A 27388-nucleotide genomic window follows, 5' to 3' on the forward strand; every position below is an offset into this window, starting at 1 on the left:
CGTCCAGGTTGGCAAACTCTATCTTTTGATGACACTGAAAGCTCTGGGTCAGGCCCTTGTGTAGAAACTGATTTCTCAAATGTTGTTTTCAAGGTCGAGAACTCCTGTTTTAATGAGGAGTTAAATCAGCCTCATGTCCATTTTGCAGGCTGTAGTTTGCGTTACCTCTGAGCTGTACTGCGATTATATTACAGTAGGAAGTATGCTTTGTGACTCCCCACTGTTGCACATGAGACATTGTTCATGTCTGAGGAACAGCACAGACACCAGGTACTTAAACTGCTAAATGTCAGTTGGCTACAAACCAGAACAGGATCCTCTGTTATCAGATGCTCCTTCGAGGGACACACAGGGATCGAAGATTGATGGCCTCAGGCTCTCCCCCTCCTATGAACATGAAAATGCCACGCTAGCAGAGCAGCTACAAGTCAGCAGGATGTTGAAATTATTCTGTCCCCGACAGGTTTGTACAGGCCACATCCACACACTATATTAAAATGCTGACATGGATACCAGCTGCTAAGAAGCCCCAGAGTCATTAAACTATCTCTAATGTGTCCCTGAGGTACGAGAGCAATTACTCACTTTCAGGGATTTATATACTGTTCAATCTATGTGTGATGGAGGTATACAGAAGCATCTATGTCAGTGTAAAACGTAACATAAAGTCACAACATTCTTTGTTTATCTAAATCATATAAAATATAATGGAATATGAATGTGTAAAATATGTACGTAGACTCATCTTTTCAGTCATGTTGTTTTTTTCTAAAAAAAACAATGGCTTGTTGTTCAATGCACAGAAAATCCTTAAAATAAGGGCTTAAGAAGGGTTGATGTTAAATAAACCCAAAATTAAGGTTAGTTTTACAGAATTGAACGTTTCCTATTCATGTTGTCTTGATTTTTAAGCTGCATTAATCTATATATTCAAAATAATGGTAATACATGATGTGTGTTGGACACCCCTCTTCTTTCAGCTAATTCTTTTGGTTTTCTGTCCCTTAACTATTTAAATATTTCCAAAAACCCACTGTAGGCTTCCTGTAAAGCACCAAAAAGCCCACAGACAGAGTCACTAACTATATCTGGTGAACATATGCAGCATTTAGCAGCTGAAGAGCCAAATATTTCTCACAGGCGTTAGTAGAGACTGAAAACAGAGCAGAGAGAGAGGGAAAATATTTGACTTACATTCATCAGGTAGCCAGAAACATGTCAATGTTGCGTTCACTGCTTATTGCTTCTCTGAAGTGGTCAAAAGTGTAGAATGCAGTTTTAGGTGGAAGTTGGCAAGACCAAATCTTTAAATTAATAAAAAAATGTTTCTTCAGATTTAGCCTTATATCTTGTTATTGTTGTGCAACAATTTTACTTTAACGTCTGTAAGAGCCATTTTTGCTTGGTGTTGTTAAAGAACTACAAGGCGTCGCAGTTTGAGTTTTAAATGACACAATCACCGCGCGACCGTCATCACTTAGAGCACATACACAGGTGTGTGACACGAGGACGCCAAGAAGAAACTATTTTTCAAACGCTCGCAAGAAATAGTTATATAAAATGACTGATTTCTTTTTTTTTTTTTTTACGTAAGCCCCTACGCTTTTCGAACACCTCGATGCATGCGTGGAGCCAACGTTTCTCTATTTAATTACAAGCGGAACACACTGCACATCGCACGCGCACTCCACTCATTCATTCACTCATTAGTAGCAACCCAGACCAAAGACCTTCAATCAGTCCAACTCACCAAGTTAGTGATGCATGTTCAATATATATTGGGCATTATTGAAGCTGAACTTCATGACTGAAAGCCAGTGTCAATAAAGTATTACTCTTCATATATGAATTAACTTTTAGTAAACTGTTTTTAGCTTTAGACTTGTCAAATAAAAAAACTCCACAAAAGGCAAATGTTATTCAAACCGTGTTTATTATTTAAGCAACAGCAGGAAAACACAACTTTTTACTTTGAAAGCGAGCCATGATTTAATGAGCCAAAATCCAAATAAAGTAAATTTACAGCTGATTTTATTCTGACAGTGATTTGTATAAAGGTCGATGGTTTGTCTCATCAAATGAAAAAGTTGAGATAAAACATTAATTTTAGGATGTTGGTGACTCAGTGAGTCGTTTTTATATGAACAAAAACCATGAAAACAAAGTTTGTGCATTCAGGGACGAAGTCGTCCTTAAAGTGCAAATGAGTAAATATTGAATTTCTACGATCAAAGGTAGTGATTTACTCTGCATGTCCACAACACACTCATGCACACTGGCACACACTCTTAATTATGCACAAACACACACACATACACTACACATACGCACACACAAACCAACCATCCTGCTCATTAATATCCCTGTAAACAAACAGCTTTTCCTGAATAATAGCATGGAAAGAGAACAGACCACATTAACATCTGTAGACAGGGTAAAGTGGGCAGTAGTCTATACATGCACCAATTGTTTATCAAATCCCCTTAAAAAGAATCTCAAATTTAACAAAACATTAATGTACATGTAAACATGCTCTCTGTCTGTGTTATGTTGCGCTACAGTAAACAGTCATGCCCATGGTTAAAAAAACAATACCAAAGGATGAAATCTAAACATCTGCAAAAAAAAAAAAAAAAAAAAAAAGATTTAGCTGTAGAACGACAGAAGAAAAGATAAAAGCAGAGCCGTTTGTAATTGTTTCATTGTCTGAGTGCGTCTTTGAAAAAGCGAGTGGGCTGATTCATAAATAGAATCAATCACAAACCAACGGTGGATGAAATAATCTGGGGCTAGTCCTATTTGCTGCGGAAAAAATAGATCATCTGCTCTCCATCTGTGACTAAAGGGGCCTAACAAAACCTGATAGAGGCGGTAATCAGTTCATCGGCGTGTGTGTTGTCTGCATGTGTGTATCTGCCTGAGGTTTTTCTCTACGCAGCTGCAGAACCACTATATCAACACTTACTGAAGCATCAGTGCTGAAAGTTTAAATTAAAATTGATTCAGAATGCGTAATTTACTTACTCAGCATTTATTTGAATTCCTGAATAGATGCTGGGTCCCGACAGAAAATAAACTGGAGGCATGTTTTATTTGAACATGCAGTTGAGTTCTGACTAAAAACATAAACATCATAACAAAAATGTCAGTTTGTATTAAACAATTTTTTAAGTGGGATATTTAGTCACTTTGACTTATTCAGACAGCCACAGAAATGGGGCAGGAGGGGAGACACCAGCTGGATAAATGTGCTCGGGGGAATGTGAATTAAAAACGCTCCACCCCTTCCTCAAGCGCTTTTGTTGAGGTGCCCTTGTGCAAGGCACTTAACCCCCAGTGAACGATGGCAAATAATGGGAAGCATCAAGATTTGAGAGCACAAAACATTAGGAACATAAAGCACTGGGAAACGGCAAACACGTTCAGTTCAATTTCTCCTGGATACGTGAAGGTAAACTCATTCCATAGATGAATTCTTAGTGTCTGCTCAACCACAGAGCGGCCTGCATTATGTTGCTGAGTTTCAGTAGGCGGAGTATCCAGAGGGACAAACAACACAGTTACTTATTTGAAAGTTATTTTAAGGTGATACTGAGAGATATAAGGGCCCACCCGGTCAAAGTGAAAGCAGCTCTGGGCGATCACCTCCCACAGAAGTGCAGTGGCACATTTTTTGACGTGTTTTCTTCTCCGAAGCCCCAGGCCCGGAGCTCCAGCCTGTCCTCCTCCTCCTCCTCTTTATCATCTTCCTCTGCATCTCCCTCCTCGTACAGACTGGGCTCCTCCACAGACGTCTCCATGTTCGGGTTGTAGCCGCTGAATGCCTGCGCCTCCCTGTACTCGTAAATGGTTGGGAGGCTGCTGCGTAGACCGAAGCGACGCCGCAGGGCCACGAGCAGCGGCTGCGGCACGGTGAAGATGTCCATATTGTTGCCCAGGTCGACCCAGGCCAGGCTGGGGAACTTCTTGGGATCCTTCACTGCGTCCGTCAGGTCTTTCAGGATGGCCGTTGTCAGACGGTTGCCATTAATGGCAAGTATGGCCAGTTTGGGCAGGCAGCCGAGGAAGGGCAGCAGCAGCCGTAAGCTCTCGTCCTGCAGCTCGGTGAAGCTCAGGTCCACAGCCGACACGGCGTCACTGCCGCTCTGGAGGTAGAAGGCCACGCGGTGGACGTCTCGGCCCGACAGCGGGATGCCCGAAAGGTTGACGACATCACCGGACAGTTTCTTCTTCAGGGTGGTCTTCAGACTGTTTGAAAGAGGAGAAAGGCAGTTAGTTTTCCAAAAGTGTGTACAGACAAGCCATCTTTACTTAATGATACTGGGGCTATTGATTTAAAACACTCTGTAATGGGGTGCCACAAAGTCCCACAAGTAAAGGAGAACTGCAAAGTACGCAAAAAAGATAACTGCATCCACGAGTAGAGTGGGGAGAGTGTAGCATTCAATAATGTAAAGAAGAGAATTTGCATTTAAATGTGTCCCGGTCTGAGTCCCTCAAGCAACAAATTCTGTCTCCTGGGCTAAATGTCATTCACTGAAAAGCACCAGCTGTTTTTTAGTTTCGGGTGTCACTTCTATCCTGTAAAGCCATCTCCAAGCCAAGACAATAAATAAATAAATAAATAAATAAATAAATAAATAAATAAATAAATAAATGCTTATAAAAAGCGTGAACAAGGCAAAAACGAAAATGTTGCTTTTCGGTCGGAGCCAATTAGTTACAGATATGTCACCTTGTTCTGAGCTGGGGTTGTAGTTTCAACCCCTGGGACAAGACATTTTTTAGACGGGGATTAAGGAGAGTGATGTGTCTTTTTGGGGAATTTCTAAAAAGTCTGGGCACATTTTTTAGGAATTATGGGTGACACATTAATAATCCACTTGAGCTGATGAGCAAGCTAAAAAAAAAACATGAGTAGTCACTCTGTGATCTCCTTCTCCAGTACAAACCACTGTCTGTCTCTAAAGTTGCATTCAGGAGATATTGTCTTTTTTCCCATGCATTCTTTTTCCTTGTCAAAACCTGGCATCTACATTAACCACAATGCCCCCAGACACTTCTGGTACCCTTCACGTATCCTTGCTTTGTTGTTTTTACACTTCAGTATTGTACAGATTGAATAAGATATAGCATGGTTATGCTAACTATCTTAATGTTTATTGTACACACAAGAGTTAAATCTACCTTCTAACTCTCAGCAAGGAAGCAAAAGAGCAAATTTTCCAAATAATTGAACTCTTCCTTTTAAAATTTTGTCAAAATGTGATAAATCTGTGCGCAACAGACTAAAGGACACAACGGTAGATGATGGATGGACGAACACACTGAGGGAAACGAAAAAGCAAGTGATCCCCTTATTCAGTCTAAATGACTTCAGACAGCAGGTGTGAGGTGAATCCATCCTGTCAAGTTGGAACGCTGTATGCCTCACTGCCTCTGATAGCCACTGCAATCTGAAACAAAATGTCCTCGCTATACCAGAGCGCGGTTAAATATGCATGGAGAGCTATAAGGAAGCTGCATGCATGTCACAACAGCAGCACTGGAGAGTAAGACAGAGCTGCAGTGCATTAGACTCCTTTTGTTTTCACTGGCATTTAGACTTGGAGGGACGACATCTGCCAAACAAATGACAATGAAGTGGAAGACTTTGTTTAAAAAAATTTGACAAACAGGAGAAAAATGTTCTGTTTAAAGGTTTATCCTCTCTTTGTCTCAGTCCTGTTTGCCTTCGCCCGTCCCTCTGCCTCCTCAGGCACAGTGAGGATTATCCTCGTATCTCTCTCTCTCTCTCTCTCTCTCTCTCTGCTCTCTGGTTTGTCGGTGAGCCGTAGAAATCGTCAGGCTGTGGTTGTGCTCTTTACATCTGTCACCCTTTCTGCTTGGTTAAGGGAAATAAAAAGATATGTAGCACACCGGGGTGGTGATTCGCAAGATTATTGATTCCAGGAGTGGGCTATAATTCTTCTGTCCCACCTTCATATCCTCACTATTGCTCGCTGCCTCTCACTTTCTTGCTCTTTCTTTTCTTGGCCTATTTTCTCCCTTTTTATAATTTCACTGTCTGTCTTGGTCTAAATTTGATCTTCTGAAGCACCTGTGTCCTTTTTTATTTTTCTCTTTGGTTACTGTATTTGTAAGTTTGTTAAAATGTTCATCTAGCTACATGAGCCTCTTCAAATATACTACAGTTTAAAATATCAAGATAATTTATGATGTGAAAATGCTGCCTGTGTGTGTGCTCCCCTCAAATGTATTAAACATTATAAGGCTGTTAATAAACATTGTTTTCATTATAAATTAATCTGTTTGGACCATTGATTTAATCGTTTATTCCAGGGGTTCCCATGTACCATGCATTTTTTATTAATTGTTGTTACATATACTTTAGTACAGCCAATAAAGTGAAAAGTTATTTGTCTTCTATAATGAAATACTGATTTATGTGAAAAGAAATTAAAACTTCCAAGATAAAAGTTTATGATTTTTGTGATGATCCGTGTTAGTGTTTTTTAAGTGTTAGTGTTATGAATGACAATGTTTGAGTGAGAATTGTTGCCGGTGTTTTGGTTGAACGAGCTTATCTTCTATAAAGTGTTTTGGAGGTCTGTTTGATTAACTGTTTTGCTAAGATGCATGTTAGTAATTCAGCTTCTTCTGAAGAGTTTTGAAAACGGAGCCCCAATATTGACAGCTGCTTGTTAGCAATTGAAAAAACTGTAACAGGTATGGAGTCAGAAAAAAGTATCTCCACTGCAAAATTGTTTATTTTACAGTGGTTTTCTGTCTTTGCTTTTTGCCTCTGAAATACTACATAATTTCAGACCAGTCTGAGACCAAAAAAAACTGTTTGGTTGAATTGCAACAAGTAGACGTAGCTTTTGTTTAAGGGGTAACAATCCAACAAGGCTAAGAGTCTACGGCCATGCTATTTGCTCTAAAGGCTTTACTGTGGCACAGTCATGCTTTGTGCTAAATGTTAACATCAGCATGCTAACAGTAACAAAGCTAACATGCTGTTGTTGGCGCTTCCCCAAACTTATTACCATTCATATTGCTTGACAAAGTCCTTAAATAACAGATTTCTAAATTGATGTTGATTCATTTGATGTCAGTTCTACTAATGAATTAATTGACTAATCATTAAAGCACTCAAAGATTATTGACGTTGACTGTAGCATCTAAAACTGCCAGGAAAGTGACTACATGTGCAGCTTCTTGGCACACTCGCCCACTCCTGTGATTTCAGAGGGTTTACTGTACCCCTGCGCAGCTTCTGCACTTTACTGTAATGAAACTGATTATGGCTATCGATGTTTTTTTCTCATGGACGTATTTATAGGAGGGTTTCCTACTTGTGCCCTCTCTCAACCGTGTGCCTATGTTTGTGCAGGAAGAGCTGTTTCATGAGACAAAGTCAGGCAGGGCAGGCAGTGGCACTGTAGCTGAGTGGGCGTTGCATGGGAAGGGTGGGCTCTAATGTGCTTTTAACGAGGCCGAGTAATGACGACCTCAGACTTCCTTGCAAATCCTCCTTCTCCTGGCTCAGTGGGCCCAGTTCCACCCACAGGCTGCTCAGCTGGCCGCTGGCTGCGGGGCACAACTAGCATTTCTAAAGCCACAGTGTACACTGTAGTCAATCACCATGAAACGATGACAACATAAGCAACAAAACGTCTCATCTCACTCCCTCTGATGTGGCTGCCATGCTCGTAGGCAGAGGTGCATTTCCTCTTGGACCAGCTCGCACACAAACAACTTCAAAGGATGGTGTGCTCCCATAAACATGACTCGAAGCAAGAGCGTCCCCTGCATCGGGACTCATTTAAAAGCAAACAACGGAGGGAAAATCTATTTATTGACACAACGGTCCAGGAATCTGATAGGAGCAGACTCTCATATGTCAAACTATTGACTGCTTAAATGTGGGTTCAGGCAGACTATCTAATTGTTTTTCATGGCTCGTCTTTCCTCTGGGATGTTGTTAACTTTAACGCACTGATCAAGGGTCCTTGCTGTTCTATAGTTATGTAAACCCCAGAGGTAGGAAATGAAACATCTAGGGTTTGTGATGTTTAAATGGAGTGCAAGTAAAGAGACCAAGCTTACAGAAAAGGTCAGAACAAAACTTTTAATGAATCATTTTAATGAAACAGTGTTTTGAGATACACTGTTGAAGAATCAGTGATACAATCTTTATTTAAACTGCTGTGGATAATAATAATAATAATAATGATTAAGCCTTTATTAGTCCCACAATGGGGAAATTATTTCTCTGCATTTAACCCCATCCTGGAGGAGCAGTGGGCTGCAATGAAGCGCCTGGGGGTTAGGTGTCTTGCTCAAGGACACCTCAGCATGTTGCTGGTAGAGGGGTTTGAACCACCAACCTTGTGGTTGCGGGACAAGCACTCTACCTCATGTGCCACGGCCGCCTAGAGTTCATAGTGATATCTAGATAACAAATCTACAGTGACTTGATCTATCTCACAGGCTGACAGTGTTGATACAGAGATTTACTCAGACTAATGCAAAAACTGCACACAAAACACTTCTGCTCTAGTGGTCTCTTTCCACAGCTAGAGTTAAAATATGTTTTAAAATATAAAATGTAATTTCATTAATATGTGAACTGTTACTTTCGCTCAATATTTACCACAGTAAATAAAATGTAATATATTGTTTAGAGAATATTATATAGACCAATTCCGAAACATACACTTGTTAAAGGTCTTAAGAAAACTTTGTCTGAGATTGCTCTACTTAGTGTGACCAATGATCACTTCATTACTGCTGATGCTGGCAAATCTGCACTGATATTCCTTAATTTAAGATCGGAATTTGATACAGTAGATTATACTATTTTAATTTGTCGTAAAAGAGACATCATACGACTTGCAGACACTGCTCTCATGTGGTTCATCTCCTACCTCTCAAACAGCCAATGTACAGTTACTCCTGATAATTTCAATTTATCTACTGTCTCTTTGAACAGGTTGAGTACCTCAAGGCTCTATCCTAGATCCACTTCTATTTCTAATCCACGTGCTTCCGCTTAAATATTACATAACCAATTTTTTTCTTTTCATTGCTATGCTGATGACATGCAACTCTATGTTGCTGAAAAATCAGGAACTACCAGCAGTTTGATGTCTGAACGAATTGTCAGACTGACATTCTATAACCTGACACCCTCCCTTAGTGTAAGCAGTCGATGGTTTGGCTCCATCTGTGAGCTGTTGTGCCATATGTACCTGCAATCCACCTCAGCACCCAACCTAAAACTAAAGGAAGATGTGTATTTTCTGTATTGTTTAATCTTTATCCCTTTGTGCTATACATCCCTTGACAAAACGAAAGTTCTCCATTAAAGGTCAAGGCAAATCCATTGATTTTTGTATTCAATAATTTTATAAACCCTGTCTGGTGCCACTCAGAGTCAGGTTAGTCTCCACTCTGTCTAGTTGTCTCTCCTGATGTTACAAAAGTTAAGTGCTCATCATCAGTGTAAGTCTGAAACCTTCCTACTTCACCATTCTGCAAATCAATTTCCATTTACCAAACACTTCCTCAACCCCTAAAGAGACGGAGGGCTGGAGAGGTGAATATTTTTAAAAGGGCTGAGAGGGTCGAACCAACATGTACTTCCTTTTAGGTTGAGATACATTGACATTTTTACAAGGAGAATTGTACAACCCCTCAATATTCTACCACCAGGGTGAGAGTTAAAAGGAAATGGCAGGAGAAACTTGTAAACTGTCCGCCCACATAGACTACATGTTCCCCTTCATTTACTCTCATGAATCAGTAATACATAAAGAGACATGGGTGGCGTTATGGGCCATGTTTTTACCTCATGTTCATTTACTGTTGGATTTATTATAACAAAGGTGGTATGTTATAAGAAAGTCTGGTTATGTAAAATGAAAACATTTTCTGGGATAGTTTGATGATTTAGTACCCAGTTATAAGACACACTTAAAAATGGTTTGTAACTTGTGACTAAATGCATTATTAACATTTATAAATCTCATATTAATGCTTTATAGATGAATAATGAGCAAATTAGCTTAAAAGCAAAGCAAGATGAAGTATTTTGAGAAATGCTCTTATTCCCTTTCTTGACGAGAGTTAAATGAAAAGATAATTACAACTCTCATGTATGTATGTATGGAACAAATATGAAGCTAATGCCAGCAGTTGGTTATTTTAGCTTAGCATAAATATATATGTTTAATATGAAGCTAGCACCAGCAGGTGGTTAGCTTAGCTAAGCATAAAGATGTATGTTAAATATGAAGCTAGTGCCAGCAGGTGGTTAACTTAGCTTAGCATAATGATGTTTGTTAAATATGAAGCTGGTGCCAGCAGGTGGTTAGGGTTAGCTTAGCTTTGCATAAAATGTATGTTAGATATGCAGGAGGAGGAGGACTGGATATACCAGTCTGGCTACCCATAACATGCTCTTATTCATGGATTTTCATTGTTTTCTTTATTATTAATCATTAATAGATTATTTACAACATATAAACTTAAGCTTGATAGTAAGGGGTGAAAAAATATTCATATCTTCACGATTTGTATAAATATTTAAGTGATATGGATTTTTCTTGATGGCTTGGTTGAAAAAAATTAATCTGTGGCCTGTATGTTAAAATCAGCAACCAAAGTCAATGTGTCCCTGATCAGAGCAGAGATGTATATCTAATAGTATCTCAGCTGGAAGGACAAACTGTAATACAAATTCAAAATGTACTTTCTGCTGAGTATGCAGAGAAACACTTGCTTTATTTCATGGGAATGAAATAAAAGCATTTGAGAAACATTGGATGTGGGTGCTGTTCCAGGGACCCGTGGGATTGGTCGGATCAATGTCTGCTTCATCAACGCTTTGGTCTTGACCTGTTTATTCTTTGGATCGATTTAAGCTGTTTTCCCTCCAGGCATCTGTATAATACATGCGCGCTAGTCGGGGGGGAGAGCCTGCAAGGGTCTAATGTAAAAACTCATCCTTGAAAAGTGAGCTAGTAAAGAACTGCTCGTTTATTTCTGTGCTTTTGTTTTATTGGATTGTGCCTTCAGAACTGTGACTGTGAGCTGCAGTGCTGAACCAGACTGTTGAACCCAAATCAGTTTTAGCTTCAGATATGTGAGTGCCTTGGTACAGTTTTGCCATGTTAATGAGAATACTTTACAGTCACTCTGAGCAAAAAAATTGCCTCAACTATACAACTGTCACTGATACTACTTCTGCAAAAAATGTATTGGGAAACATGAAAGTGGTGATTGCATACCCCATCCAATGTCCTCCAGTTTCATGGGGATAATGGCACATTTTTCTTTGAGGGGAGAAAATAGCCTCAAAGCTCATTTGGATTTGGATTAAATTTCAGTGAAACATTTAGTGGATGGGCTGATAAGGGCTTCCTCTATTGTACGTCGTCAATGCAGCAGCTTCGGGCTGTGCGGTGTTCTGACGTCTCAAAATGAGTCCCTTCATTCTTTGAAACTCTAAATTCGAAATCCTGGGGAAAGTAGTAATATCGATGTCAACAAGGAGTGAACTGACAGCAATGAACAGCAAATTAGCCCTCAAAAATAGATATGAAAAAAAGAAAAATATTTGGAATCAGACATATTAAAAACTTGGGCCAAATCCGCAATTTACAACGACTGCGTCAAAAAATCTTTGAAGATGTCTGAAGAAGCACCATTATTCTCATCATTTTTGTACAGGTGTGATGATGGAGTTTTAATAAGTACACTGCAAAAACAGAGAAGAAAGGGAAGAAGATGTCCTTATTTTTTTGCAATCTCACTTACGTTACCACTCTGTTTCTCAACATGGATGTGACATGGATTACTCCTCATAATATGTGACATTTTCCAAAGATAAAAGCATATTTGAGCTGATGTGCCAATGATTATAAAACCTCTCGGTACAGAATGTACCATAATGCAACTGTGCAACGTATTAAATGCAAAATGTACTCCACGGATGAGCTATAAATTCACCCATGATTTGATTCGATGTGACAAACTGGATGCTTAGGAAAAAAGAATACTGCGACAGAACACAGAAAGCAGTTTGCGTTACATAACTGTGTAGCATGGAGGAGTACGCCTGTGTCTGCTATACTATGTTGAGGCACAGTTATGAAATCGGCATTAAAATGCAGGGCTCTGAACACAGATAGAGGGGCTTGATCACTGGGGACTGATCTGTATCAGCCTTAAAGGAATGAGACCCACAGACCATCTGAAGCACAACAATCCTTGTTTCATGTTATTCTCGAGCAGCAGCAGTCTTATCTCAGATTTATAGTCAAAATCCAATCAATGAGAGGTTAAGAGATGTTCAATCCCTGGATAAAAAACGAGGAAGTCTTGAAATGCTCTGACTTACAGCTGTTTTATAATGTCTATTAAATCAATAACATCTCCAACCTTGTGTTTACCGATCAACACATCTAATCATTCTAATTATTTAATTATTGGAGCGATGGATACTGAGCAGCTCCTCATTCTCCCCCCTCACCCTCCAGGATCTCTGTCTGTAACGCGGGAAGCCCTCAATTATTCATGGACGAGGATGGTGGCTGGAGCTTTAAGTCTCTAATGAAAGTGGAGGTCAACGAGAAAGCAGATTGAGCAGACTGAGTGCAGTCAAGTGGAATACTTCTACTCTGAATGGAAATATAAGCAGAGAAACCAAAACTTAAAAAATTAAAACAGACATCTGTGATTGTGTACTCAAACTCCAATTTCCCAAATATTCTTTCCCTGTGTTTTTCAGATTTTTGCTCTCGCCTTAAGAGTCGACCTTGTAGGCTCGTGAGAGGTCAGGCCTGCTGAGTCAGAGCCTGTTCGGCCTTCAAGTGAGCACCTTGGCTCCAGAAATAGGTCACACACGTGTCAAAGGCATATATGACACATAGCCTAGTGTACGGATGCCACATGTACAGTAAATGCATCAAGGAAGAATTATCTGGTTATTTTTTCTCACACTGGCATTCCAGTTCAGAGGATCACAAAGGTTGCTAAGTTGCATTGTCTGGAAATCATGAATGTCTGTTCCATTGCAATCCTTCAAGTAGTTGTTGAGATATTTCAGTCTAGACTAACAGACCCTGCCATTCATAGAGCCACACGTAGCTCACCCACATTATTCTCTCTAGTTCATACAGTATTTAGGAAACTTCAGACAAAAGCTTTGCCATCTTTGCAAATCACGGCCATTCTTCAAGTGTTGCTTGTTTGTTGTACAAGTTGAGAATCTTAAGAAGTTTTACCTCCATTTAATTGTATGTATTGTATGTTGTTGTTATTATAACCCTTTCATCTTCTCCATCTTAAATTATTCTTTATTTATGTATGAAAATGAGGGCGTCTTTTCCTCTACTCTATAACAAACAACAAGAAAATATGAAAACAAAAACACAATATCATTTTTTAGCGGTTAATGATGCCAGCTTGTTGTGGATGGAAGGCCAAAAAATTTAAACAAATTGTCACATAGATTTTAAATTACATCAGTGTAGACATGGCCTCAAAGGATTGGGCAGCAGAGTAAGCTTGAATTCAAAGGTGGAAGGCTCAGTGTTTTGACAATATTGTCTTGGCTCTGGAAGGATCATGTTAGGGAGAAGGGCTCAAAATAACAGCGAGGAAGAGAGGTAGCAGGGATTTCTTCAAAGATTAGAGCAAATTAGCAGCAGCAGCAGGGAGAAACTGGAGAGAGAATCCCAGCAATGCAATTCTCTGGTGATTAGCCGGTGAAAAGCCGACTAGGGATCTGCACTAGAAATATTGTTGAAATGCAGTTGTAAAAGTGTTCATAAGCATCCCGACTACTACACAGACGTCTCAAAAATGTGCACTGCTCACCAAATATAGTTATAGCCGAGATGCCTAGACGACTTTTCACTGGCTAATGCTTGTTGGGTGTGATTCAGAATGAGAGGACGGCGTGAGGGAATGGGAAAATGGGAAAAAGGTGGTTTATCTTGTTGAAGTGGGGAAGAAATTCCGGCACTGGTGAAAGAGAAGAAAGGGATGAATTTGTAAGCATTATAATGCAGGTCACAGGTTGGTGTGCAGAGTAGGCAAAGACCTGTTGGTGTTGAGTTGGAGCTGTAGCAGCCTCATAGTTTACAGCTTGTTAGCATCTTGGAATAATAACATCTGAGCAGCAACAGCAAACCAATGGAGGTAGCAGACAGTGATTTCATGGAGGAGAATTTTTGGAGGCTGAAGAGAAGTCAGATGAGCCACATGCTCTTTTTTATGAGCCGTGTGAGGAATGTGTTTCAATACCGTTTTCAGATAGGAGACAATTTAAAGAGCAAACCCGCACAACACTTTTGGAAAGAGGCAAAACAAAGCTCCACCGGTCTCTATGGGTTGAAAAGTAAAACTGTGTTTTAGAAATGTAGCATGGGAAAACATGTCAGCGCTAGTTGCCAGGACAATAACATTATTAGATTATATTGGGTGTAATTATTACTATCAACTTGAACAATGAGAAGAACAGAATGTCGAGTGAAGAGAGGGGTCTGATGCATGTTATCGAGGGCAAGTTTGGGCTGCAGCTGCAATATTGTCCGCTGTCTTATCTGGATTCTACAGGCGTCAGTATGCTTCAATCAAACTAGTTCTTATCAAGTGTTGTCTTAAGGCAGAAGTGCTGTTTCGAATGGAAACAAATAAATATGAAAAGTGGTTGTAGTTGTGTGAAGAATGTAAATATTAAAGGTCGGGAACAGGAGTTCAGCAGAATCTCTTTTTCATAATGGTTTCGTAACATTTTAGTTCATTATTGTTTGCATAATGAAGCTGATAAAGACAAGACATGATGAAATTGTTATGTTAAACTTTCAAACACACCAGACCATGTGGTTCATCTTATTGGTGAATGTTTCTGTTGTATTTCACCATGTTTGAAATGTGCAACATTAAATATGTGTTTTCAAACATGTTCAGACATTAAATGCAACCAGATGTTATTGACAGTGAGATCAGCAGAGTAGCGACTGTTTGAGCCTCTGACTGTTATCTAAGGGAAGTGTTTATCTCATTGTGCTAAACTCTTCAAATCAAGCTGCCAATGTATTGTTTGCTCCAAAAGCCCTGTTTCAATACGTTTTAAGCCTTAAATGTAAATAAATAAAAGCAAATAAATGACTTTAGGACAGCAAAGGCACTTTAGATCGGGGTCAAATATGAGGACTCAGACAGACTATCAAAGCTCACCCACAGCTGGTTACATCTGCCCAAACAGCTGCCTCGCTCCACTCTTATCGTCAGTCGTCACGACCTGCACGACCATATATTAGCAATTAACTTAATCCTGTCAGCTATTCTGATAAATGGTATATTCTATGCTGACTTAAATAAAACAAACAATGCACTTAGATTTCCCTCAGTACTCTATAAAACTTCTTGAACCACAGTTATTTATTTAAATGTACTGAAGACATCTGTAATAGCTGCTGTAAGAGCCTCACATCAATATCATGCCTTGCAGTAAAATCCAATTGGAGTCTAATCTCTTCAAAAATGTGCTGCAGGGGCAATTTTAGCATCATAAAAGAATATGAGCTTGATTAATCTCAAATTCAATACCAATTACAATGACATTAAAAACTCCAGTGGGGACTCTGCAATACTGTTCTTCTCAGAAACCTGGCACATGAAGCTGCAGAGAAAAAAGTTAAAAAGTTGCCTTGATAATATATATAGTGTGACACACTATAAAGCGTGACACAACTTTGCAGTTACAGTGTTATAAAAGCAAAGCAGGCTGGAGTAATAAGCTTGAAACATGATTTATGTGCTATCTGTTGAAAATTTGCAACCAAGCATATATTCCATAAAAACTATTCAATTTGATCTCTGGCTGGAAAGCAGGCTGCGAGTATTTCTAAATTGATCAAATAGACTTTTCAATGTCACTTGAAGAAAAATAAGAATGCAATAACGGCTATATGATAGCTTTTGCATTCCTAAATATGAAGAGATCAAATTCACGATCAATTCGAAGCGAGGCGGGAAGGAAGAGGAAAATGCGTGACTTCTAGTCGGCAACCTTGCAGTGATTCCACCCCCCCCTTTTTTTTCTCTCCGTCTGACAGAGCTTTTCCCCAGAGCCTCGAATTCAAACTGCAGAACCGCTCTGTGAGGCAACTGTTGACCAAAATGGACTCTCACAAGAAGGAGAGGAAAAAAAAATCCCACAGGAAAAGAGGAGAGGGAAGAAAATCAATGCAAGGAAGGGATTTAAAAAATAGGAGAGATGGAGGGGTTGAGGAGGGAAGGGGGAGGAGAAAGATTGAGAACGAGAGGGAAATAGAGAAAGAGGGCTGGAATGAAAAGATCAATAACAGAGAAACATGTGTGACCATGTAAACTGTGTCCTTATGCTTCATTTGATCCTTAGATATTCATTACTGTTAGCTTTAGTTGGCATCATATTCACGGAGAACAGAAACAGTAGGTGCTGCTATTGGATGCTTGCAGTAGACGCTGGGAGAGAGACAGAGCTCGCTAATGAGCACACTGGGAGAGTCTGCCTTGTTGTTCTGTTGAGTGTTATTTAGAAATACTGCAACCAAGAGACCGGGGCGGGAAGTAAAGTCGAGCTGTCAAAAAATCTTTCAATCTGGGTTAATTGCTCAGGGAGACGGAGCCTCATGATCATCATTAGAGAAGTTTTTTCTGTCTTTCATAACGTCTCCACAAATGTACCTGTTACTTAATTTGAGTTGAAGGGCATTTTGATTTGTTTACACAGCATTTCTAGAATCACTACAATAAGCATCCCTCTGTTGCTCTTTCTTTGTTTCACTCAAGCACACAATCAGTGTCTGAACTCGGACATCCTGCAGTTTGGTGGCAGTTGGTCCAAGTTCAAATCTGGCAACGATCCTCATCTTAGTTTCTGTGTTAGTTTCTCGTCTGCTCCAGATCATACTTGGAGACAGTTTGTAGACGTAGAAAAACATATTAAAGTTTCTATAGACACATCACACTTGTGTTGGGTGGTGTTTAAGATGGTGTGAGGCTGTTTTTTCTCACAATAGTGTCAGGCAGGAAACTGTATTTACGGCTGAGAGGGAAGTGTGAAAATGGGCAGATCTTCCTAGTGAGACACTGTAACACAAGTTGATGATTTCATTACCCTAAATTAAAACCTGACTACGGCTGGGTATGGAGGATAAACCCTATTTGTAACCAGAAACAGAAAAGTAGCATCTCTAGATTTTATTAGAAAAATCAAAAGCAAAAATTGATCAATAATGCATCACAAACAAATCATCATTTAAATCAAATAAAGTACATTTTTTAATGTTCTTAATTGTCTTCCAGCAAGATTTTCCTCTGCGGCGTGGCAGGATTTATTTCACATTATAATTATCAAATGAGGATGTGGCTGAATTTGGTTCAGATCAATAATGTGTTTCTAATCGAGACACAGCTGCTATTTCCTGGAAATTGTATTAAAATCTCCTCCAATTCGCAGAAGAATAGCCAATCATGGGAAATTGTGTGTATGTGTGTGTGTGTGTGTGTGTGTGTGAGCTCTGTATGTTCAGATAATGAGTATCGTATGTACTGAAGCAATGATGCCACTTCCGTTCTTGTTAATGCACCTATGCCACTGTCATAGTCTGACCTCAAATTATACTGAATTTAACTAGATCAACTTTTCATCTGCAGTAAATTCTTCCAGTTACGTTTGTGTGACTAAACATGTTTTAGATTAAATCAACAATGTTGAGTGCAAAAATTGTAAATGTAAACCAGATGGTTCAACAGTGACTTAATTTCAGCAAGATGGTCAGACTCTCCATTATAACCACTCAGATGTAAAACTGATGGCAAAAAACAGAGATTCAAATCTCTTGTGTGGTTGTGTTTTACACCTCAACGATACAGTAAATAGAGAAGAATAGTCCTACTAAAACGTATATTACAAATGAAAATAAACTTATTTTATGACATAAAATAAATGTTCATTTGTGAGTGGAAAATCCCGGAAATACAGTGACATGAAGTATCAGTGACAAGATACACTGTCACAGATAAAACCTTGTTATGCTCGAGGAAAATCTTCCCTCAACCTGTACGAAGACTTCTCCCAAACTTCCTCCATGTCAGAGTAGTATTTTAATGAGGCTGTGCAGAGATTAATGAGTTGCGCTGATGCTTATGGTGAGGATGTGTTTACTGTCACAGGGGCTGTCCTTCTTCAGAGTGATGGAGGACACACTCACCAGGCCTGAGACTTCCTCCTGGGCACGCTCTGTCTCATCCACTTGGAGTGAGGGGTCAGGTGGTAAATCAGCTGGCGACAGATCTTGTTGGTGGACTTGGTCGAGTCGGTCTCCTACAACACGAATGATGGAAAAGAAAATGTAAATCTAGTTCCTACAACAGATCAAAACAGTGGCTATTCATTAAGAAAAGGCAACTAAACCATCGCATATTTGAGGAATCAATATAAAACTGTAGAAGTAGTAAAGGAGCTGTTAGATATCTACAAGGTTGGAGTCATTTAAAACTACTGGATGTCTGATCTTTCTTTCTTTCTTCCTGCAAACTACAGATGTACTGATTTCCACACAGTCACAAAGTGTTCCTTCCTTGTCCTTCGCATAAAGCTGCATCAAACATTTCCTACATTGAAAATACATAAATTTATTTTCCCTTTCGCGTCGCTCTTGTTCCACGACTCTCCTCCCCCTCCCCCACGCCTTCTCTTTTCTCTCTCCCACCTCCGTCAAAGACTTTAAATGAAATGGGTTGTGCTGAGCAGGGTAAATCTAATTAGTGGTACAACACAACAACAAGAAAAAGGCAATGTGGCGAGAGGGAAGAAAGACAGGGCTAATTTACCTTAAGGCGATTAACCACTCCCGCTGCCACTTCTTTCCTTGGATGACAAAAAAAACAAACATGCCTCATACTTCAAAACAATCAGGGCTGCTGTTTGAGCCAGTTGGGTGACTGAACACAACGTTAAAGCTGCGCATACTGATTCGCAATGGGAATTTATTCTTGGAAATTGTGAATCAGTGGAGCGGAAGGATCACCAAAATCACTAAATTATGTAATCATTCTTAGACGTTAATCACGGGGCTGTAAAGTAAAGTAAAGAGTGCATCCAGATTAAATCAACTGCCTGTAACTGATGACAAACGGCGTATCTTTTAGTCCTCAATATGTCCTTGAATATATAATCTAAATAAATATCAGTGTGGTGGAAAGTACTGGGTATGGAGGCAGCTGCCAGGCCTTAAATCCAGCACACTGCCTCTCTACACCCTCGTCACGTCTGACACAGTATCCTGCCACGGGTCGCCAGCCAGTCAGGAGAACGCTGCCAGCTCCTCACTTTTCCCTGCGGTCCTCCCGGGCTTCCCCCAGCCAAAGCAAACAGCGATAAGATTAGAGTTTCTCACAGGTGATTATCATCTGGATTCAGTAAGTGAAAACTAGACCACAGTGACTTTATCTTAAGTCAACCCATCTTTTTTCCTAAAAGAGATAACTGCAGACTTGAGATAACTGTAATGGCTGCTGGGTCTGTTTTTTTACAGCCACTCTGAGCTGCTTCTGTGCTGTCTTCACCCTCATAATCGAGTTTCAAATGCAATTTTAATTTTTAATATCTCGGATTTGTATGCCACGCTACAAGTGGATGAGCCGGCTCCCAGGCTGGATAAATCACGATTTATGTCTTAAAGGGCCAGTCATTTCTTATATTGACCACACACATCTCAACTTATTTCATATGCATAATTGAAGAGCTTGTCAAATTGATTTACAGACAAATGTCAGACAACTGCATGTAAATTATTAATGTTGTGATGCTGTGAAAGGTTTGTTCATATCAGATATATCTGTAAACCAATTTAAGAATTCTAACAGAGAAGTTGGTACTTCTTTATTCAAAAGCCAAAAATGTAAAATATATTTATGATATATTTAAATGAAACATTGAATATGTACCATCAATGTCCACATTAACAAAACGCTATATAATGTAAAGGAAGATATTTTTTAAGATAAACTTTGAACAAAATTACACCTAGAGCCAGAAGAAAAATTACAAAACCCACCACCTTGTCTAACCTCATTTCACCTCTTTATAATGTTCCTACAGTCCCTCACAAACAGTGAGCGGTGTCTGTTACCTGGGTCACATCAGACTTCACAGCACTCAGCAGACTCCGGTTTGATCCCACTGGCCACCTGCCTCCTGTCAGAGCCCTCAAAGTGCTCTCATTATAAGTGCCAAAGCCATGCTGACCCACAATCCTTTGTGGTATTGACCGTGGCTAGCTGCCCTGTTGATCTCAGCATGATGACCACCGGGCTCATGCCCATGCTTTCCACTAGGCAGGTACTCTCATGCAGCTGCAGGTCCTGGAGCACAGCTGCTACTGTTCGCCGAAGTGTCGAAAGAGCGCATGAGCAGCAGGAAAGACAGACCGCATGGTGCCACTGCAGAGCCAAACCCTGAACCGGCGCCTCCCTTCGGCCCTACCATTCATCCCTCACCTCTCCAACCACCTTTTAGCATGCAGATGTCCCCTTTGTAGCGGGGAATGATTGGCAGCTCTTATTTGACCTCCAGATTGTCCTCAAAGTGCAGCTTTTCCACATGCACACTCAAAAAAATAATCATTTATTATTATAATAATCAAGGCTGAAACCTGCTCATTAAGACATGTTCAAATGCAAGCAATTTTGTGATAGTGCAAAAAAATTAAATCAGTTTGAATATCTTATTGCTGTGAATATTGACCTTGATATTACATAAGTATCTTATTTGAGTCTGCGGGAAATTACATAGGAGATAGCAGGTTTAACAACTGTAACTATGGATTTAAAGTCACATTGAACACATTGTAAAGCTCTTTTTGTGATTTAGGGCTAAATAAATAAAACTTGACTTAAAATTTAGTCAGCAACTCCCATTTCCATTTTAAAACATGAGCAAGCTACTTCTAGAATCTGTGATGCAGGATCCCTACATAATAAAAGTTAATATGTCACCTTATATTGAACTCATTTTAGAGAAACCAAGACGTGTTTAGTAATCCATTACGCTAATGGATAACACCTAAAGTTCAATCTGCTGCCTAGCTTCTGCAGTTGTGTTTGTACAAACAGAATGACAGTTCATTTTTTTCACAATAGCATGACAACCACTATGACACATGCACTTAGGCATGGCGAACAAATGTGGACATGTTGCAGCTTGCCTCTCTTCTGTTTACAATCGCGGCCCTTGCACAGTCAATTAATGTGAGGTCTGTAGGTGGTTTTTTTCCTAATTCATGAATGTAACAGTTGAAACTAAGTGGATCATTCTGGTTTTCTCACCCTTTTTGGACACTGCAGGTCCCGTGCGAGACTGAGCAGCAGCTCATGAGAAATGGGGTCCACCAGGTTGAGAAAAGCTGCGTTCTTGTACAAAATTTCATTGAGTGACGTCCCCTGGAGTCCCAAATCCTGAGAGAAAAGAAGAGAGAGCAAAGTGTTAACTCTTACTTAAACTAACAGTGTTGACATTCAGAAATTAATTTGATTAAAACAGCCATGTCTGAGCTTAATTTAATATTCAAGTGACATTTCATGGATAGTTTAATGAAAATAGAGTCAACGTTTATGAGCTTTGTTCATCATCCCCTTTCATCTTGCCCTCTCATCACGCTGCGAGGCAAGCTGATAAGGTTCTGCTATCAGAGTCTTGTGTTAACAGCCAATGCAGCTGATTAAAGGAGGGTGTCTATGTGCATACATGTGTGTGAGAGATATTGGGAGTAAAGTTTCAGGAAGCTAAGATAAAACTGATGTAGTCTTTCTTCAATTATTACAGTTACTACTCTTTAGTGAAGAGAACAAGACTCCTTCTGGTTCCTCTTATCTCATTTACAGGTTTTCAGTTGTAGTTTCACAACATACTGAGGAAAATACGCTCTGATTCCAGTTAAATGCACTTCCGCTTTCTACCTTTAATCTTTAGCATTCATAAGATAAAGCTTGTGTGATGTGAAGGACAGTTCAATAAAACCAGGAACCAGGACACACGCCCAGTTGTTGATGATACTTTTATCATCTCCAGGTTTGTTTCTATTCACAGTGACAATGTAAATATTTATAATATATATAGTCAGTGACATGACTGCTGCTACTGATGAACAAATATGTTTGAGTGCACCATCGCCCTCTTATGAAACTGTATAAGTAGAAGCTGTGAAGCTGAGGAATAAATACTGTCAGATCCATATGAACTGAAAAGCTTTTCAAATAGCAGGCTGGAAGTGGAAGCTGTGTAAAACATGCTGTATAGGCTCTGACAGCCCTAACACTTAGGGGCTCAGTGGAAGCAAAGAGGAAAACTCCCATCAGCATTTTCTCCTCCTCCAGCTTTTGGGTTGATTTATTACAGCGGCGCTCTGCGGGATTCCCTGACGATGAACTATCCTCCAGACCCCTCTCCCTTCCATAAACCACATTTAGCACAGACAGAGGGCACCACATGTGTCCATAAATGGAGGCACAGATGATTTTGAAGATTATAATGTGATGATGATGTCTGTTGTACGTAGTGCAGCTGCAGCATCAGATATGAGTGTGATTCACAGCTGAAACGAAGCCCATTTTTTAAAAACACACAGAGATTTGATCCTGTGGATTAATTTGGCTGATTCCTAATGAAGTGTTTTCCTATTTGTCACCGACAGGATGCCTGCGTTCATGCCTGTGTGCACTCAGATCCCGCTACAAATGTCCTCGAGAAAGCTGCATATCTAATCTGACGTCTGTCTCATCACAAAAATTCTGAATAAAGCGACGAGCTTTGAACCGCAGAACATCATCCCACACATGCAGTTCATTAGAATCCAATTAAATATATTGCAAAGTGTGACAAATCCAGTCCCACAGTGTTCTGTTTCAGTTTAAGAAACATGGCAGCTGTCAGGTGTCCAGTTCTGTTTACTTACTTTTTCAGCATTTCATGTTCTTTACAGGTTTGACAAAATGTTGTGACCTTTTATGCAGTTATATAAAAATCCAAGGTAAGAAGTCAAAACTGCGGGGCTGTCGTGTGAATTAGAACTGAAAAGCTGAAGATTCACAGACACAAATGTCTGGCCAGCAGCAACTAGGCTTTTGGCAAGGATATCTGACAAGCAGGACGAGGTCAATATGTCAGCTTAGTCAAATGTGACAAGACATATAAAGAATATTTTCTTCTTGTACACTCAAATATGTACTTGATGATGCATTTTGCTTATATTACCACAGTCACAGTAGCAAGCTGTCCCTTAAATAAATGGTAACTTTCTGTACACATTGTCCTTCTATCCAATGTTCATATCTAAATGAATCTGCATTTTATTTAAATATAATCGCTATTTACAAAGGGAGTTTCCAATGTTCACTCAAGTGCATTCATTTGCACCAGATCCTTACAATATGCTGGAGCAAAGTGACAAAAACTAGACCTTTTTCAGTTTATGAGAAGTAAACCAGAAGCCCATATTTTTAAAGGAATAGTTTGACATTTTGGGAAATATGCTAATAATCACTTCAATGCTTAAGGGAAAATGAGAAGATTAACAATCTGTATGGCCAGTGCAAAGCTACATAGAATATTTTTCTTAGTTTAGCTTAGTTTAGCTTAGCTTAGCACAAATACTGGAAACTGCTAGTCTCTAAAGTTCACAAATAAACGATATATCTTGTTCCTTCAATCTGTACAAAAAACAGCCTTTAAAACATTTTCCTGGTTTCCTGTTGTCACTGTGAGGTTGCCAGACAACCAGCAGAGTTCCCTTTGTCTGGCCAAGAAATAGTCCGGCACATGACCCCGTAGTAAATCCTTTTCACACTTTTCGTATGGATAAAACAAAAAGTTTAAACATGTTAATAAGTGAGCTTTTAGAGTTGCTTGGAGATGGAATTTGCTCCTTTAAACAGAGCCAGGCTATCTGTTTTACCATTTCCAGTCTTTAATCTAAGCTACACTAACCTGCGGCTAACTGTCGGCTAATATTAACCCTAAAGACATAAGACAGGTCTTAATCTTTTCATCTAACTCCCAGCAAGAAAGTGAATATTGTGAATGAATATGTGTGTTTCCGAAACATATCAAACTACTTCATTAATGTGGGTGTGTGTCAAACTTGTTTCAGGGAAGTTTGCCTTTGATCGCATACAGAGAGGCAGACAAGGAAAGAGAGGGATGAAGTAAATATATATTTATTGAGTTTATTAAACCTTAACTCTAGCCCACAGGTTTTGTGTTGATGCATTTTAGGTTGAATAAAATAAACAAATTAAATATGTGTGTTGTGACAGCTAACCTCAGACTTCATGCACTACAGAGAGCCCCTTAATTAGTGTCTTCTCCATCGCTGCACATTGGTTACTCAGTGTGCATGCTGTAGAGCGTAATTTATATGAGTATTTGCTGATTCTTTGTTTAGTAATGTGAAAGATCCCAAACTAATTAACTTAATGGCCAAGAAGGCAGATCTGCCATGTAGACACAGCGTAGGGGCCGTTGTTATTGGTTCCTCTTTGTAATGGTTTCCTCAATGTGAAAGAAACATGTTCACGCTTCAATGATCTTAATGTGATAATCTCCAAATCCATACGTCTCTGAGAGGGAAAGCTGCTTCTCTGCTGGAGAACCACAACAGGAGAGCTACTGATTTTTTTTTTCTCCCCGTCTTGAAGTATTGTTAGTCAGACTTGGCTTCGGCCCCAGCAACATACAACAGTAGCAGCGCTCTGGCTTCACCGCACTGAGTGATGGAGGGCGTATTCGTGCTTCGTGAGCAGTTAAAATGCAGAGCTGTGGAGAAAGCTGTCCCTGCTCAGCACTGACAGGTTGATCTTTACGATCCTTTTTCTGTATAAGATATGACGGACTACAGGGGAAGACACATTGAAGTCTTACAGGAACACATGCCTGAGTCATTTCCCTCCTGCTTCACGCTAATATGAAGCCATACAATGAAGTTTAAATTCAACCCCCACCTATTATATGCTCAGTTAATGGATTATGTGCAGGGTAGCCTAATACAGATACCACAAATCTGTCTTGGACTCTGACTTCTCAGACACCCGTTGCTTCTCCTCAGCATTGTTTCCTGCTTTAAACCTGCACATGTAATTTATTCTACTGCACCGTACAGATGGGCAGGGAGTTTGCATGACAGGGGGCCCTCTTGATCAGAACTGCTTTTGTCTGAACTTCAGAACTGCTCTCCTTTGATCAATGCACAGCTACCATAAGGCAGAGGAAAGCTCAAACTGAGCTCTAAAAACTTTTTTCTTTTTTTCTCCTCTCTAGTTTGAATACATCTTCAGAAAGTGAGGATAGGAGCAGGGGAGGTGTTACATGGGCAAATGTAACAGATCAGACTTAAATGCATGGAATAAACATACATTATAGTGTTTATATTATAGTGGCGGGCTATGACACTGACAACAAAGGAGCGTTTGCACAATCACGTGCAACAGGGGACAGAGTAAAGCCATTTAACAATACCACATTAAAGTATCAGCTGTGTTTGTGCTTCTTCTTATGTGGATTTAAATATTTTAAATTCTCTCTTATGTGAATTTCAAACCTCCTTTATACAGGAAACATTTGCAGAAAAAGACAGCATATACGGCTTGACATTCATTTATGTTATTTACGTATTATTTTCTTTAAACCTGAAAAAGACCTTGTTACCAAAAGGCCCAGGGCTAGTATATAATTTGTTAAAACATTCACTTGAGATCCCATAGTTTGTCACATAAAAAATTAAATAAATCAGGTCTTCTTAAACTGGTTTTGGTGCCAGGCTAACATATAATATACTCAGTGTTCTGTGTTGTGTGGAGCTGATTGAATATTCAGAGGCTGAACTAGCTGACTTCCTACTAGCCATTCCCTTTCAGACTAAACAGGTGGTTGATTCAAAACAGCGTCTCATTATGAGTGCTTCTTTTTCTGTGTGTGAATATTAAAAGAAGCCACAGAGTTTATGTCAAATTTTCTCAATGTAAAGTTATGAGAACTTGCAAAGAGTAAATGATTTAATGACTTAAACTTTATAAAAAAAAAATACTAACAAACTGACACTTGCAGACACAACTGCTCCATGAAAAGTGGGATTTTCTCCAATGATTGAGAGCTGGGCTTTATACAATAAACTTCCAGTATATCTGTGCAGGCAATACATGTCAGATTTACTGAAATAAGGACACGACAACTGAATAAACTGCTGTTGTATTAAATACAAGCCTCTTAGACTTACACATAAACTTGTTTCTCAGTAAATATAAAAACCATTGTCCTACAGATTAAAAAAAACATTATGCCTTTTAACTATTTGAACTTTTTGCCCATGTGCACAACAACAAAACTAATTTCCAGCGTTAATTAAGCCACGTTTTTAGCCTTAATAACGACATAAAAGGCTGCAGACTGACACACACAGCGCATTCATGATCCCAAACCAGTGTCAGCCCTTTACCTTTCTCAGCAGTTTGAGCACTTCAGCTGCCTGCTCCATCCTCTGCTCCCGGAGAAGCCTCTGTATCTCCCGGATCCAAGCCACCCGTCTGACATACGGGCTGTGGTTGTTTTTCCGCAGCATCCCTGGGAGCTTGTCGGACTTGAGCATCAAGGAGGTAAACAAGAAGTCACTTCTCTCGCTGTCTCCTGAGTTGTCATTCCTCTGGCGTCTCCTCTTGGACACTTTGGCTTCTAGATCGAGACTTCTCCGTCTGGTCAACTTAGAACCCATCACTCCTCAGAGGATGTGTCGGTGGCGGTGAGAGGGATTTTTTAAAAACATGCAGCCAAAACATCACACTTAACTTGCGCACCCCAAGCAGTAAAATAGTGCTTTAAAAGTTTAAATCAGCAGTGTCATTAAATAATGTGTCCGGTCTCGCCGTCGTCCCCCCGCCTGCATCCGACCATGCACTGCCTGAGCACTCTGGCATCCTTTGCTCTACTCAGAGCTGGTGCGCTCCTCAGCCAATCAGATGAGAGTGAGAGTCATGTCGGAGACTGATCTCAGCTTAGTTTCACAGGACGTGAACGCAACGCGCCTAATGTATATGAATCAGGAGTCAATCAGATAGAGTGGACTTGTATAATCCATGTTGTTATAGCCTATTGTGTCTTATGTCACGATATGTAAATCTGGTAATATGAATATGTGATAGATGGATGGATGGATGGATGGATGGATGGATGGATGGATGGATGGATGGATGGATGGATGGATAGATAGATAGATAGATAGATAGATAGATAGATAGATAGATAGATAGATAGATAGATAGATAGATAGATAGA

At 39.7% G+C, this 27388-nt stretch overlaps 1 protein-coding gene across 1 annotated transcript; it reads right to left on the minus strand.

Annotated features, from left to right (window-relative positions):
• Positions 1-1954: 1954 nt before the first annotated feature.
• Positions 1955-26944, minus strand: lrrc75bb (leucine rich repeat containing 75Bb). Its single transcript, XM_054612850.1, has 4 exons — positions 26556-26944; positions 21397-21525; positions 18279-18391; positions 1955-4248 (listed from the first exon to the last, which is right to left on the minus strand). Exons 1-4 carry the CDS (start codon positions 26826-26828, stop codon positions 3642-3644), a joined length of 1122 nt encoding a protein of 373 aa, XP_054468825.1. The 5' UTR covers positions 26829-26944; the 3' UTR covers positions 1955-3641.
• Between the last annotated feature and the right edge of the window lie 444 nt (positions 26945-27388).

The sequence above is a fragment of the Anoplopoma fimbria genome, chromosome 14 (genome assembly GCF_027596085.1).
Source record: "Anoplopoma fimbria isolate UVic2021 breed Golden Eagle Sablefish chromosome 14, Afim_UVic_2022, whole genome shotgun sequence".
NCBI classification, from domain to species: Eukaryota; Metazoa; Chordata; class Actinopteri; order Perciformes; family Anoplopomatidae; genus Anoplopoma; species Anoplopoma fimbria.

What these genes read in the sequence shown, in the direction of transcription:
- lrrc75bb (XM_054612850.1), bottom strand. Translation starts at nt 26,828, where the DNA reads ATGGGTTCTAAGTTGACCAGACGGAGAAGTCTCGATCTAGAAGCCAAA. An exon ending in ACCTGCAGTGTCCAAAAAGG is followed by an intron (nt 18,392 to 21,396) that starts GTGAGAAAACCA and finishes TTCGTGTTGTAG; the next exon opens with GAGACCGACTCGACCAAGTC. An exon ending in AGGAGGAAGTCTCAGGCCTG is followed by an intron (nt 4,249 to 18,278) that starts GTGAGTGTGTCC and finishes TCTTTCAAACAG; the next exon opens with TCTGAAGACCACCCTGAAGA.